The sequence below is a fragment of the Primulina eburnea genome, unplaced genomic scaffold, assembly GCF_022965805.1.
Source record: "Primulina eburnea isolate SZY01 unplaced genomic scaffold, ASM2296580v1 ctg739_ERROPOS11973397, whole genome shotgun sequence".
Lineage (NCBI taxonomy): Eukaryota > Viridiplantae > Streptophyta > Magnoliopsida > Lamiales > Gesneriaceae > Primulina > Primulina eburnea.
In genome coordinates this window covers 3,705,350-3,720,491 of record NW_027331510.1, presented here as the reverse complement: position 1 = coordinate 3,720,491, position 15,142 = coordinate 3,705,350, and the positions used below count along the sequence as shown (strand labels likewise).

Below are 15,142 nucleotides of genomic sequence, written 5' to 3'. Positions count from 1 at the left end.
CTTGTAAAATATTTGAAAAAAAAATTAATATAAAACCTCATTTGTTTCATGAATATAATTGTTTCTTAATGATCGATGATTTATAACTCATTTAATATCAAAATCTTAAATTTAAAACGAGATATTCTGTTCAAATCCTTTTCCGACTAAAATAATAATAATAAGGCAAAAACTTGTGTGAGACGGTCTCACGGGTCATATTTGTGAGACGGATCTCTTATTTGGGTCACCCATGAAAAAATATTACTTTTTATGCTAAGAGTATCACTTTTTATTGTGAATATGGGTAGGGTTGACCCGTCTCACGGATTATGATCCGTGAGACGATCTCCCATGAGACTCACTTTAATAATAATAAATCCGAAAAGGTAATTTAAAGGGTTGAATGAACACTTGTCTTGAGTACACCCTCAAAGCCACCAAATGTCATATATCACATTGTGGTATTTTGAAACTGAGAGGGAATCTGTCTTTAAATTTTTTTTATATTAAATTACTTTTAAAAGACCAACAAAAATTATACTTAATTAATTGTTTGATTATCGATAATGGTTTTCGCATAAAATTGTCAGTGGATCTCTGTCTGTCACAGTAGCATTTGTCATTTTATAAATAAAATTACATGCATATATAAATATATATACACACACACAATAACATGAATTTGGCATATATAGTTTTACTAAAAGCTATAAATAATGATAATGGTTATCATACGACATTGAAACATCACGTTTCGATTGTTTTATCTAACATAAAAAATTATTGCATCCAATAATCTATCTCTCAATAATTACATTTATTGCAATTAATTAAAATCGTACTCGTGACATTAGATCTAAAACTAATTTAGGACCTAACAATTGTAGCTTAATTAGAAGTTATAACTGATGATAATGGTAAACTTAAGTTTTTTACACCACACATTAACTCAAGCATAACGTTTCAATTATTCTACCATGTTGGATAATTATTACACCCAACATTTTAAAAAAATAGATTGCAGTGATAAATTTGGGGCTAATACAGTTCATGGGCCCTTGATAAATAATGAAGTTTAGGTACTCTTATCCATGTTTGGTACCTTTTTAAAAAGCTCATGATAATATCATTGGCTCTTGATAAATAACTTTTTAGAAGGATAAAATGTCCCTTCTATTAGATGTGATAATTTTAATTTAATGATAAAATACACTACAAATGACTTAATTGCTCTCAATTTATAATTATTTTTATAAATCTATGCTAGTAGGTAGATATTAAAATCAAATAAGTATTTTTATTTATTTTTATATATTATATAATATGATAATTATATAAATGAATTCGAGATAATTATATAAATATTTTTTATAAATATAAATAAACTTATTAGTATCATTCGATTAACCTTAAAAATTTATATTTGACTTGACTCACAAAATTAAAGGCTCAATTATCATATTATATATTATATAAAATTAGATAAAAATAAATAAATCATGCAAGCACTATCGGCGCATGAATAGATAAAAAATATGAACTCAAGCAACAACTTTGAAATTATAAATTTTTTTATCATAATGTTAATTTTGTCATTACAATATAATATATAAATTTAATCAGTCTTATTAAAATCATACCAAACATTAAATATAATATCCTACATCTTATTTATCATTAACTTATCTTTATTTTATTTATCACATGTTTATCATATCATGTGTATCAAACTATACCATATAGTATATTCGAAATATTTAAAAAAGGTTCACTTTTAAATTTAAATTTTTAAAAACAAAAGGAGTACGAAGTGCCAAATGGTGTGTGTCCGCCAGAAAATAAATTGTTTGGGAATATATATGCAAAATGCACAAGATTAGGGGGGCAGATTGCAAATAACCCTGATATATGACAATGCAACAGTGTTATGGCCCAATGTTTCATTAATTCGTCCCTACGTGACTCGGTGATAAGTAGAGCCCAATAAAAACCAAATGAAGCCCAAACGATGAATTGAACTGGCCCACCATATAATAGCCCATAAACTTGCATAAGCCCAATATAAAAGTTTGATAATCCTTCCCCTTAGTTTCACTTTTTTCACCCTAAAATCCTGAATTCCAATTTCTTAAAGCTTCAGAAGAACACGCTCCCTGCTGACGTTTGAAGCTCGTAAATTCTTTGGAAAAAGTTCATGCTTGATAAGAAGCTTCACGGAGTTTGTCATTGTGTCTCTCTCGATGTCTTTCAGTTTCTTGCGCAATTTTTCTTTCCTCTCCGGGCGCGTATTTAGTTCGATTTTGGAAATAATATGCATTTTCTTTTACTGCAGACACTCTCTACTACTTCCCAGCGTGCCTCATCCTGGACATTTGCGGTTTCCTGTTTTATTTGATTCCCCTATTGATTTATCATCTCTATCAATCTTTTCTCCTGGGTTTCGACTACTAAAGATGAAGGAAGAGTTCGTGTATTCTTGTGTAAATTATGTGGACATGGGGTCGAATGAAGTTTCTTACAAATTTGTGAAAGACTTGCTTTTGTGGGACGTTTCTTTTGTTGATATCGTGCTAATATCTAGTTCAATGGAAATGCAAGGCCTCCGATGTTCCTTTCTTCTGGATTGCCGTCTTCTCTTCCTGTTGTCCGATAGCTGGTCAAATCTTGTTAACCAGACCCATCCTGTTTTCAGGCTATGCTAAAGAATTCACGAACTAAACATGTTCTGGTAATACCATCTCGTTAGTCTTTTAACTTTGTTTCTCTTTTCATAGCATTGCAGAAGACAGGAGTGAATGTGACGGTGGGCAACACACCGGTGGAGAAGCACAAACATTGGTTAGCAGAGAAAATAAAAAATTGGCTCTCTCATTTCAACTGGACTGCATTTGATTGACCAGATTTTGAAGTAGATCCTGGTGTAGGGAAACAAAAATTTTTATATTAAGAGATAGAAGATAATAAAACTCAAAAATGATATTTTTACATTTGTGTGTGTGTGTGTCACATTGGATGTCACTTTGTCGTCAGTGCCATCTGAATCTTATTATTAATTAATTATAAACTAATGTTATATTAGTATTGTTTTTGTTGTTTAATCTTTGAAGATGTGAGACCGTCTCACGGATCATAATATGTGAGACGGGTCAACCATATACATATTCATAATAAAAAGTAATACTTTTAGCATAAAAAGTAATATTTTTGCATGGGTGACCCAAATAAGAGATCCGTTTCACAGATACGACCCGTGAGACCGTCTCACACAAGTTTTTGTCATCCTTGAATAACATAGAAGTTGGGTAAACGAAAATGATACCCAACTAAGCCCTGCCAACAAATTTCTCAGAAGCAAAACAACTATTTTTAAACAGATATTTATTTTGAGATGAGTCAATTTTGTTTATATCCATAATAAAAAGTAATTTTTTTTTATTGTGTGATCAAAATAAAAAATCGTAATGAGACCGTCTCACTAGAGTTTTGACTATAATTTATAACTACTAATGGTAGAAGGAGAACAAAAACTCAATTCTCATTTATACCCTTGATTTTTTCTTATTAAGATTAATTTTTCTCTCTAAAAAACGTTTAAATCGGTTTCAATAAAAGCCAAAGAAAATTTCAAAATTCTTATTCGAACTAAAAACTCCTTGAAATTATGTTTAAATTTGTTCACGTTTTCACATAAATTTATCACAAATATATAAATATATAAAATGATGTAACTTTTCTTTTGACTGAATAATTTGAAATTATTTAGAACTATTCGAATAATGTGATTTGATATTATTAGATAGAAAATAAACTATTACTCTGTACACATGATGTGTTTGTATACAATTTTTTTTTATCTTTATCGAACGACTAAAGTAAAATCAAACAAATTATGGATGAACTAAATTGATATTTGAATTGTTGAAATAAAAAAAATTAAAATAAAAGTGTGTTGAAAATAAAAAAAAAGTGTAATAGTAGTATCACATAAGGTAAAGTTGAAAGAAAAAATCAGTGTTTTTGCGGATCATATCATGTACTCAACTTTAATAAAATAGAACGAAAGTAAATATATTATTTTAATGTTTGAGAGGGGCTAATATGTAATTTTAGAGGTAGGGACCAATGAAAGTGCTACAATAGATCAAACATTTAATAGCCACAAAATTGATACAGCCCACTCATTATTTGAGGCCCTTATGCATCATCACTTACACGTATTTGGGCCCACCATTTTTGTATATAATATAATATTCCGTTTTATATTATTTAATTTTCATCTTACATATTTTATGCCATTAAAAATATGATAGATTTATTTATTTCTACAATCAATCCCAACATTATTCTGTAAAAAAATCCTAAAAAACATGGGATGAATCCGAAATTAATTGCTTGTTGGGATAATCAAAAGATTTCGAGTCTGTGTTCTTTTGACTTGCAACGTTTTTGTTGATTAATGTTTTGGTTTTACGGTGTTTGATCGGAGGAAATTTGGCGATGTTAGGACTGTATCTGAAGCTGTATTCACTGAGATTGCGAGATTTTCAATTCAAAGAAGCTCTTTTTTCCTGGTTTTATGGCTACCTTTGATTGGAACGACGTAGAGGTACGTGGTTGGTTACTGATTATTCTTAATTTGTCTGAAGTTGAAAATTCAAAAAATTTCTCGTGTTTTATTGCTGGTTAATGGCTTCTGAGTTCGAAGATTGAAAGAACGAGTGTACTGGGTTTTGGGTCGTGGACTGTGCTTTGTGGGAATTAAGGAGCTTGTGATATTTGATAATATTTTGGAGAAGAGGAATTTCAAATTTCATAGTGATTTGCTTGAAGGTCACCCAACTCCTCTTTAGCTTTTTGCTTGAAGGTCACCCGAATTTCACAGCGATGAAGCTCTGTTTGAACTTTGAGTTGAATGGGAATCTTTTGTTGTATTTTCTGTTATCAAATGAGAATTGGTGATGATTCACAAGAGTTCTAAAGTTTTTGTTTTTGGTAAATACATGAAATTTGAAGCCTTGGGTTATTGTTTTGAGTGACTACATTACAGTATGATTGTCTGACATTCATGCACAGAGGTCACCACATCTTTATTTAAGTATTGACGGGGCATGATAACGAATTTGAAGATAGTATGGATGAAGAATCGTGCGTTTTTTATGCAGTTATTTGGAGAAGTGATGGGGAACATATGTTAGGCAGTTCACGAAATTTTTCTTAAAGGTTGAACTGCAAGCAGAAATAGACTGTGAACCAGAAACCACTGGGGAGACACTCTTATAGCTCTTAAGAAATACTTACCAGCAGTACATGGACCTAAACCTGAAAAACCTTAGTTGGCACAAATGTGATCCTCCATTTGACCGAAGAAAACGCAATTAAATTGAAGGATCATACATGAGCCATTCAAAGTATGTCTCAGGGGAAAGAGAAAGAAAGGAACTTGTCCTCGTTTACTAAACCAACTTGCACAGTATTCAGGGAAAATTACGTGTCCTGTTGCATACTCTAAGAAATTATTCACGGTGTGGTATTCAATCATGTTTTCAGTTGTGTTTGATTCCATGCCTAAAATAAATCCATGCAATCAACTCAACAATGTCGACAAATAATACAATCCCAATTACCAAACTGTAATGAATCGCAATTTGCCAGAACCTAAGTTGTTGGATATTACATCTGTTCTGTTAATAAGTACCATCTCGAGCTCCATGCTCGCCCCTCTTCTTGTCTTCTCAGTGTTGAATGTAGGCTATTAGTCAACAAGTCGATAGATATTTTTGGAGATTTTCTTTGGTTAACTTTGATCAATGATTGCTATTTTCTTATTTCTTGAATGTAGGCTATTAGTAAATAAGTCGATATATATTTTCTTAGTGTTGAATGTTGCAGATTTTGTTTGGTCAACTTTTAATTCATTCTGTTGTGCTATAACTCAATATGACAAATTCTACGTGTTGATGCGTTTTGATAATCTTCTTTCTTGTTGAGTAATTTGAACAGATGCAAAATGAAGATCTCACTTGTCTATTTCTTCTATTATATGCAGTTAACAAATATAATATGGGGTAAGGCTGCAGAAAGCGATGACCACATTGTTCCATATCTTAATCAAAATGAGGAAAAACATCTGGCTTTGTTTGGGATTCTAGCAAATAAGGAAACAAATATTGAAACTTCTGGTGTTAGTTCCATTGAACAAAATAAGCCTCCTATCAACACAAACCGCCAGGTTGGACTAGAAGTCGACTCCAAATATAACATTCATGATCATTCTCCAAGATCTGGCCTCGATTCATGGCCTGATGTTTCAGATGCATCTGTTATCAATGTTGAAAAGAGCGATCCTGATATTATAGGAACTAATGAGTCTAACAATGTAACTATGAGTTTGGAAGGTGGCTTCTCAACAGGTAATGCATCAAATTTGATTTGACTAAAATAATTTGCTCAAATGTCTAGCAAAATGCATCAGTTTTGATCATTTTAGTTTTTCTGCAGATGAGAATCCTCTGTCAGATGAAGTTTCTGAATATCTTCAAAACCCATCAGAAGACACTGAAAAAAGTGATCATGTTCGCTATGAGTGGTCAAATATTGAAAGCTTCGATGATCTGGATATGATATTCAAGTAACATATATCTTTATTCTTTTCTTTATTTCAATTAAAAACAAGAAGAGACGGAATCTATTTTTGTTCAAAGTATTCATTTTATGATTATTCATTGTAGCTTTTGTTGAATGCACCATCATACTCAAGTAAGGGTGTAAACGTATCAAATCGAGCTGAATATGAAAAAATTAAAGTTGGAATTTGGCTCGAGTTAGAGTTCTGTCGAAAGATTTGAATATGTTCATGAGTTATTCGAACTATTGCTGAAAACTAAATACCGGAAAGACTCGAATTATATTTATATAATTTATAATCATATAGTACTTGTGGAGAATCCACACCAGTAACCAATAGCAAACTATTTAATAAAGCTCAAACATATTCAAGTTCGGCTCGAATTCGATAATTTCACACATGAATTTAATACCGGTTTGAAAAGCTCGCGAGCTGGCTCATTTCGTTTGCACCTCTTTATCAAAGGGCTTCAATCTTGATAACTTATAATTATCTCTAAAGTACAAAAAAGCAACATTCATTTCCGAACCGTGCTCACTTAGATATAAACGCACTGCCATGCTCCCTATCCCTTCACAAAACCTTTCAAATTGGAAAAGTGAACTGGGAAACCAACTTTTAAATAATTAGCCAAATAAAATAGAACGACTATAACACAACCTCTACAACCTTCCACCTAAAGGTGATCTGAAATTTAAAACTCTTGATAACATCTTGTTAATTAGGTATATTGTAGGTAGAATATCTTCCTTCATGAGTATTTAGAAACTTTAGCGGTGAACATGAGAGGGTTAGCTACTTATAGAAGAAGCCTATCTTTTTTCTCTGATATTCCATTTTGCTGTGGAATCTAAATACAATGGCTATGATTAATTACACCTTTTTCTTGTAAAAAAGACCCCACATTTGATTAAAACACTCACTTTGAGTATCACTTTTTTGAAATTGTGTTTCAAACCATTGAGTTGAAGTTTCTAAAATTTGTTTAGCTTCTATTTTTCACGTAGAAGATAAACCCAACTTAAACATGCATCATCATCAATAAATGTGATAAGCTATTTTTTTTCCAGAAATAGTCTGAATTTTAAAAGGTCCCCTATGAGTCACAATAAGTGAAAAGTGAAAATGGTTTTATGCATGGTATGGTTGTACAGGATAAAAGGCATGACGATGTTTTGCAATTCGACAATTATGGTTGAAAATCATAAAGATTTTTATTGCTAAACAGTGATGGAAACAAATACTCTAAATATTGAAAATAAGGACGTCCTAATCTATGACATCACATCATTATATTATTGATACTAGATTTGGAGTTTGATATGATGAAGGAGTGCTGAACATGTCCACTCAAGCTATTCGCCCTTGAAGTAGTAGAGACCTCCATTTTCTCTAGCATTGCCAATTGTCTTTCCATAGTCCAGAGCGTGAATTTCCTAAGAATTAGAGGAAAATTTAACAATGGACTTGAGGTAACAGGTCAATTTGCTGACGGATAATGGGTTAGATGAAAGATTAGGAAATTGTAGAACATTGGGCAGAGTCAAAAAAGTTCCGGAAACAATAATAGAACCCTTTCTAGCGATGGTTTTCAGCTATTTTAATTTTCTTGTCTCCTGCACTAGGGGAATAACAATAATAGAACCCTTTCTAGCCATGGTTTTCAGCTATTTTAATTTTCTTGTCTCCTGCACTAGGGGAATAGAAACAGAGCAACTTGGAGAATACAATCATACGATAATTAACACACAAAATCTGTTATCCAAGGGTACAGAGGCAAGATAGATGCATTGGTTGTAAATAGGTACCTTGCCAGGTTAAACAAAAAGAGAATGATGGAAGAGTGGGTTGTGAAAATCGTGTGGATTTGAATTAATGTATACAATTTATTAATTGTTCCTCACTGAAAGATGGTGCCCCCACCCCCCCCCCCCCCCCCAAGGAAATTTCTGGCTATGTTGTTTTTCATGTCCAGAATGATAGGCCTTTGAACCACCATGTCCTTTTTGTTTGAATTTTTTTTCTTTCTACTTTGGTGGCTTCCCATGCAGAAGTCCCAACATGTCTCCAGTATGTCTGGGCGTTTCACAATGATCGCGCGAAAGGTTGTTCTTTACAACCTGTCAAGTCTGTGCTCTAGAGAAGGTATTTTGGCTGTTGTAACTTGTAGCAACAGTTTTTCATTCAGCATCACCTTCCTTCTCCCTTCCCCACGGCTGACTTCTTCAAGTAATTTCCTTGCTGATGACAGAAGTTTTCAGCCCAATATTCTCCCCCTGACTTCGTCCAGATTTATGTTTAGGCTGGCCAAAATTTATTAACTCCGTCGTTCTCCATACATTTATGGCGTTTAATGTTGTCAGGTTTGAATTCCCATGAAAGTTCATATCAATGGTCCAGCTCCTACCACATTGCCTTCATGTTGTAATATTCAATCACTCCTTCTAACCTTTTTGGAATTCGACACCGTAGTCTTTGACCCTAAAAGCTGAGATGAATTTTCATAGTAGGCTTCGTGAACCGCATCCCATATGTCTTTCGTGGTGGGTAGAAACAAGTACGTCTTACCAATTGATGGTTCTAACGAGTCGTGAAGCCAAGCCATGACAAGGAGTTCTCAGATTTCCATTTGCCCACTTTGAATCATCCTTTTCTGGTTCCAGAATTTCTGGTTTTAGATAGCCCGAGCTTCCTTTCCCATTGAGTACCAACTTAATCGACTCGGTCCAGACATGTTTGAGAGTTTAATACCTTAATTGTCACTTGATCCAGACATGCTAATTGAATCGAGGAGTTTTTGAACACAGCAGGATTCACATGGTATGCATTTGAACGTTTAAACCTTGTTGGAGGACACAGTACTCCGATCGTCACTCGATCCAGACATGTTTGAGAGTTTAATACCTTGTTTTTGCAGTGGTTAATAAAGCCGAAGCCTTTGTTACCATGTAGGCAGAACAAGAGATGATATAAGCTGGTACGAGTTTGAGATAATGACATCATGAGAAAAAAAGGCTCTTTCTTGTATTATTATTATTCTTTCTTATGTTTAACAAAATACCAGGGCGTCTAAATAAAACAGAATACTTTTTCCTAATTCTAGGTACAATCCCTTGCGTTTAGACACTACATATTATTCTGTCTTTAATTGGTCTATCTACTTGCGACGTACATATTAACAAAATATTTCTGGATAAATCCATATCTTGACAATTTAGTACCCTCACAAATGGTATTTTTTGCAGCAGTGATAACCCGATATTTGGAGATATAAATGTTGGTTATGCGGATGAGTCATGGTCGTCTTGCAAGGATGGAAATAGCTGCCCATCCAAACATAATCCTACATCTAGTGATTCTTCTAATTTGCCAATCGGTGTATTAAGGTCCATGTCAGATACATCCGATGATAAACTTGATTTGGAGGAGTCTTTTCTTTGTGTATACGAGAAACTGTATGGGAACAAATCTCAATCTCAGAACGTACAGGCAAGAAAAGTTACTGTTGAACATTTTGTAGGTAACAGTAAGCTATTAATGATCGAGGAGATATGAAGGACTAAGTTTGTAATATTGTTCGGTGGTTCTTTTTTTGTTGCTTGCATTTTAAATTGCGTCATTTAACTGTCTTCTAAATCCATGTTTATTGTAAAGTGAATAGGACGCACTTTCAATATTTTACTCACTTTTCTCAGACTCCTGGGATTGCTGATAAGAGCCAAGTGTTGCCGAAGCAACTGAATGAGTGTAATGCTGCTATAAATTCATTCCCAGTGAAGGTAACCTTTTCATCCACTCTTTGTGGAGAAAGCAACTCTTGTACGTGGAAAAGACTTCGATCTCTGTAGAAAGAAGTTATTCTTCTCTCGTCTGTGCTACTTCAATCCAAAATGTTAACAATAATATAACCAAAGAAAATAAAATAAATTGCGAGGACGGAAATTTCTATTGCACGGAAATATATGTTTCATTGTCAGATAATTGTCTGTAGCTTGAACAATATTTAACCTTAGACAAGTTTAGAACTCTGTGATGCTTTTACATGTTGAAGTAAAACTACATTAGATCATGCGTGGAAGGTACGTATTTGAACTTATTATGTAATTGATAACCATAAAACAGCATAACATAAATAACGGCCAAACTGAACATGATTCAATACCAGACAGTGGAACCAGGAAAATTTCTTTACATTTTGGCCTCTCATGCAAACTGATTTGTATATGATAAATTGTGTTCTCTCCTCACTGTGAACCAAAACAAGCACACATGGTTTATTATTTTTCTTTCTATGTGATTGGCTTCTTTTTTTAGTTTCAACGTCAAATTGTTTCTCTAGTTGCTTTCATGTATTCAGGGTAATGAACAAAAGAGATTTATGAAGGACCAGAAATTGAAAGAAACAAGCAAGAAACAGATGCATGATTTATGTGCTACACGGTTTACATCACATATCATGTTTGAGCAAGTCAACGATGAATATGCACCATCAATGTTCAAAGCATGCCCACCTTTGGTTCTTAGCCAGCAAAAGCATGTCGAGGGGACCGAGCCGTTCCTACGAAAGAACTTCTCTGGTCCAGTTTTGGCGCCTCCTTTTTGTGGCAATACGGTGTATCACTGCCCCAGCACATCTCACTTGTCATCGAAGTTTCAGCCCGTTAAAAATAACCTGACACTTGCTTGTGCAAATCCTGTGAAAAATTCAGTGGATGCGGCAACGAATCCTCCAGCTATGACTCCCGAGGAGAAAATTGAAAAGTTGAGAAGGCGGCAGCAATTGAAAGTGATTCTTGCAATTAAGAAACAGCAGCAGCAATTTGGTAATCCGGTGTCAGCAGAGAATTCAACAATTGAAGGAGGAAATATTGAAGTTGGTGAAAATATTAGTGGCTTTCCTTCCCTCGACCGGAACTCAATCATAGGACATGATGATAACAATGGGGTTACAATGCCCTTGAGTATTTTCTCCGTGGAGGAATCAGTACTTCGACGACTTCAAGATTCCATTTATAGAGTTAATAATCTAACCACCCTTGGAATATTTTTCTGGTCATATTGAAAAGTTGTATCAACTCCTAAACAAAAACTAACTTTTACAGTTGGATATGCAAATAAGGCTTTGCATCCGGGATAGCTTGTTTCGACTTGCAAATAGTGCTATACAGAGACATTGTCCTAGTGATACAAGCAGCGCCAACAAAGATGTTTACAGTCATGAGGGGTTAGTTAACAATATGCTGGTCATCTCAGAGCATCCAAGTTCTTCTTGAAACCTGGTTTATTTTAAATAACAAATTTGATCAACTTTGATCTAGGATTGCTATTTTCTTATTCCTGACTGATTCAACAGGTTTATGGGAATACCAGATGTAGAGAGGAATACCAATCCAATAGATCGGATTGTGGCACATTTTCTTTTTCACACGCCTATGGAGTCCTCGGGAGAATTTTTGGAGACCCCCAGTACACCTGTATCTGCTACGCCCTTCTATGAGAGGAAACCAGAGTCATTAAAAAGTTTAGCAAATGGATATGTTTCCCAGAGGTTTGAAAGCCCACAAGTAATGTTTCCTCATGCACCAAAAATCCCATGTACCAATGTTGAGAAGGGTCAGTTCAAGAATGTACCCTGCTTAGATGCTGTCGAAAATGCATCAAGAGATGAAGCTACTACAGCCGTTGGGCATGTGAATGCTGGAGCATCCAAATCTTGATGATGGTAATTTCTTGATCTATTCCAAGATATTATCACGTGTCAATGTTATGTATCCATTGATAATAATTTTATAATCAGCCATGTGGATCTTTCTGGAGTTTGACGCAGAGTACCTGCATGTAGTAATATCGAAGAAGTTTATATATCATAGCACGAGAAAATTCTGGGATTCGTATCTCAAAGTATCCGTGTTCGTTTGTTTGTGTTCCAGTTATCATCTCTTGTTTAAATCCTTGAAGTACCGCTCCTGTGAATTGTGTGCATCAGTACGTCTTAACTTTCTTTGTAATAATCCTAATTCCTAACATCCGTCCAAATTCTTCTACATGTGTGTTGTGAAACATTGTTTGCAAATATTATTATTTTTCTTTTGGAAATATAAATGTTGGGCATTGCTAACTATGTGATGTAAAGGTTCATACATTTGGGTTTCTTTTCTTTTTTTTCTTTTTTTTTTCAAATGGATACTTGATAAATTTGATTTTTTTTATTTTTTTTTTGGGAGAATGGATACATTTGAATTTTAGGCATGGGCAATTGCAAGATGCAGTTGATTTCTAAGATATCGGACATATTAAATGCGACGCACTGGATATTTAATAAAATAAAATCTGCAAAGTTTGTGCTGCAAACGTTCAGTAAATCAAAAAGAGATTTGACTTATTCCTCACCTTAACCACATTCCCAAGGGTTTCAAATCATGTGTTAAAATTATCTGTGAAACTTCTAAATATAAACTTTTTGAAATAAATATATATATATATATATATATATATATATATATATATATATATATATATTCATTAAAAAAGTCTCTGTTCCATGCATGCCAACAGGAATAGCAAACAACAGTCAACAGAGATATGCAACTGTCATAATCTGTGAACAAAAAGAATCAACATGTAGAGCAGTTCAAGTAAACTGTAATGTGTTCATTCGAATAATTCAACCGTTAAAGATTAAACTACATAATTTAGAATTGCAACTCCGCCTCAGTAACAGGGCTAAAGAAATGCCAGCTTGAACCATGGAAGGCTCGAAAATAATCATCTGAAAAAGTTTTGATCATAACCTCTTCACTGAAGTTCTTGACAGCCAACATGTGCTTTCTTGAGTTCGAAACAGCAAGATTCTTACAAAGCGACATGTGCTGCTCGTAAGAACCAAAACTATTCCCAAGGAGTACAAGACGAACCAATCGATCAATTACCCAATTTACTGCTAAGAGATTCTCATAAAGGTCTGCCTCACAGTGTGGCATGAAGAAAAGAGTAGGTTTTTGGATTTGTCGACGGCCCTGTTCGTCGACCGACAGAACAGAACAACCAAGAGAATTCAAAATCTTTGATTCTGTCAAAGAAATAATTGGATCAAAAACTTCTATTTCTCCAATCCAATCAAAATTTCTCTTCATCAAAATTGCGAGACAAAGTTGAAAACGAGGGGGTTCAAATGATTCAATGCTACCAATACCATAAATAACCATCTGCATCTTTTCTTCCGAGCCCAGAACCTTAAGAAACTTTTTCAACATATCCGGATTATGCATCTGCTCCAAGAAAGAACTGAAGAAGTCAGAAACCTCAAGCTTCTGAAGATAAATCTGCATTTTCTGCATCAATTTGGATTCCCTCTCAGGATCTTCTTCCATATCTGTTGGAGTCCATGATTGTTCTTTTTTTTGTTGAATCGGGACCCCAGGATGGCTAAAACTTCTATTCTTCTTTCCACGACGTGGCAAAACAACGATCCACTCTTCAGCCGGGCTAGATTTTTCGGAGAGGTGTTTCGCAGTAGCAGCCATTCATTCAGCCACTAGATTCTCCCACAATTCAGAATAGCTGGCATTCAATTTGTGAGCAATTGCTGTCCTTGTAGCTAAAGACATAAACACCAATTTTAATTGCAATCAGAGACATATATCCATTGTTTATTAAACCATTAGCCAGTAAAATCAGAAATATATGTTCATAATTGGAATGTGAACATTATGAATACAAAGCAAATTATCCCAAACCAGTTTCTTTAGTTAATTACTCGCACCAATTATATCAAAGAAATTACATTCTTGCAGAAAATTGATAATAAAAATGACGAATTCTTCAAGAAAATTCACAACTTACAACAAGAATTTTAGATGATACCAATCCAATCCAAATTTTACAGTCGAATTTGGGTCTCAATACTTAAAAAGCACCAGAAAAATAGAGTGCAAAGGCCTCCTGTTCAGTTGAATTCAAGACTCACACCACCCAAATTAAAGCTGTATTCCAAGCCGAATAAGCCAGTCCGAACTCTAGTTTTTCGATTTCCAATTTAATATACCAATAAATTAAAAAGAAAAAAGATCAAAGGTACCTTAAGAACAGGTAACATGTACTCTGACCACCGGAGAATCTCAATGACTCGGCGAGAAGAAGAAAAGCGCTGAGCTCCGCCGCCCAGGCTGAAATCGGGTATTTAAATCGGGCTGGATTATCGAGCTTAATCGGGCCGAGCTGGGTCTAGCGAGTTGAGAGGAGAGAGAGGACGGTTTCTTTTTGGGTTCGATTTAGTGGGACGACCATTTTTCTCAGCCCGATGGTTCCTGGCAGAAAACTCGAAACGGGATAGGTTAGTGATATATTTTTGGGTATGGATGTATTCTCACGTCACTTTTTTTTTTTTTATTTAGAAATGAATTCACTAAAGTATTTTGATTTTACAATATTGTATACTTATTATTTTCTAAGTTAAATTCTTAGTGTACAATCAATAAATTCTATATGTTTAAAACCCTCGATTCATGAGAAAATAATAATACAATCCAACGTTTA

The 15,142-nt window shown here is 34.1% G+C and overlaps 2 protein-coding genes across 6 annotated transcripts; one reads left to right on the top strand and one right to left on the bottom strand.

Moving 5' to 3' along the window:
- The first annotated feature begins 4,273 nt into the window (after positions 1-4,273).
- On the top strand, positions 4,274-12,764 carry LOC140821863 (protein LNK2-like). Of its 5 annotated transcripts, none has more exons than XM_073182515.1 (9): positions 4,274-4,588; positions 6,029-6,392; positions 6,481-6,610; positions 9,853-10,096; positions 10,303-10,386; positions 10,947-11,624; positions 11,710-11,831; positions 11,961-12,329; positions 12,435-12,764. In XM_073182515.1, the coding sequence occupies exons 1-8, from the start codon at positions 4,559-4,561 to the stop codon at positions 12,322-12,324; spliced, it is 2,016 nt and encodes a 671-aa protein (XP_073038616.1). In that variant the 5' UTR covers positions 4,274-4,558; the 3' UTR covers positions 12,325-12,329; positions 12,435-12,764. The 5 variants fall into 5 exon arrangements, with proteins under 5 accessions (XP_073038616.1, XP_073038615.1, XP_073038617.1 ...); XM_073182514.1 differs by having other exon boundaries at positions 12,405-12,764; XM_073182516.1 differs by having other exon boundaries at positions 9,856-10,096; positions 11,961-12,764.
- Positions 12,765-13,237: 473 nt separating this feature from the next.
- LOC140822142 (protein SENSITIVITY TO RED LIGHT REDUCED 1-like) lies at positions 13,238-14,921 on the bottom strand. The gene is made up of 2 exons (XM_073182892.1): positions 14,685-14,921; positions 13,238-14,204 (listed from the first exon to the last, which is right to left on the bottom strand). Exon 2 carries the CDS (start codon positions 14,128-14,130, stop codon positions 13,300-13,302), a length of 831 nt encoding a protein of 276 aa, XP_073038993.1. The 5' UTR covers positions 14,131-14,204; positions 14,685-14,921; the 3' UTR covers positions 13,238-13,299.
- Between the last annotated feature and the right edge of the window lie 221 nt (positions 14,922-15,142).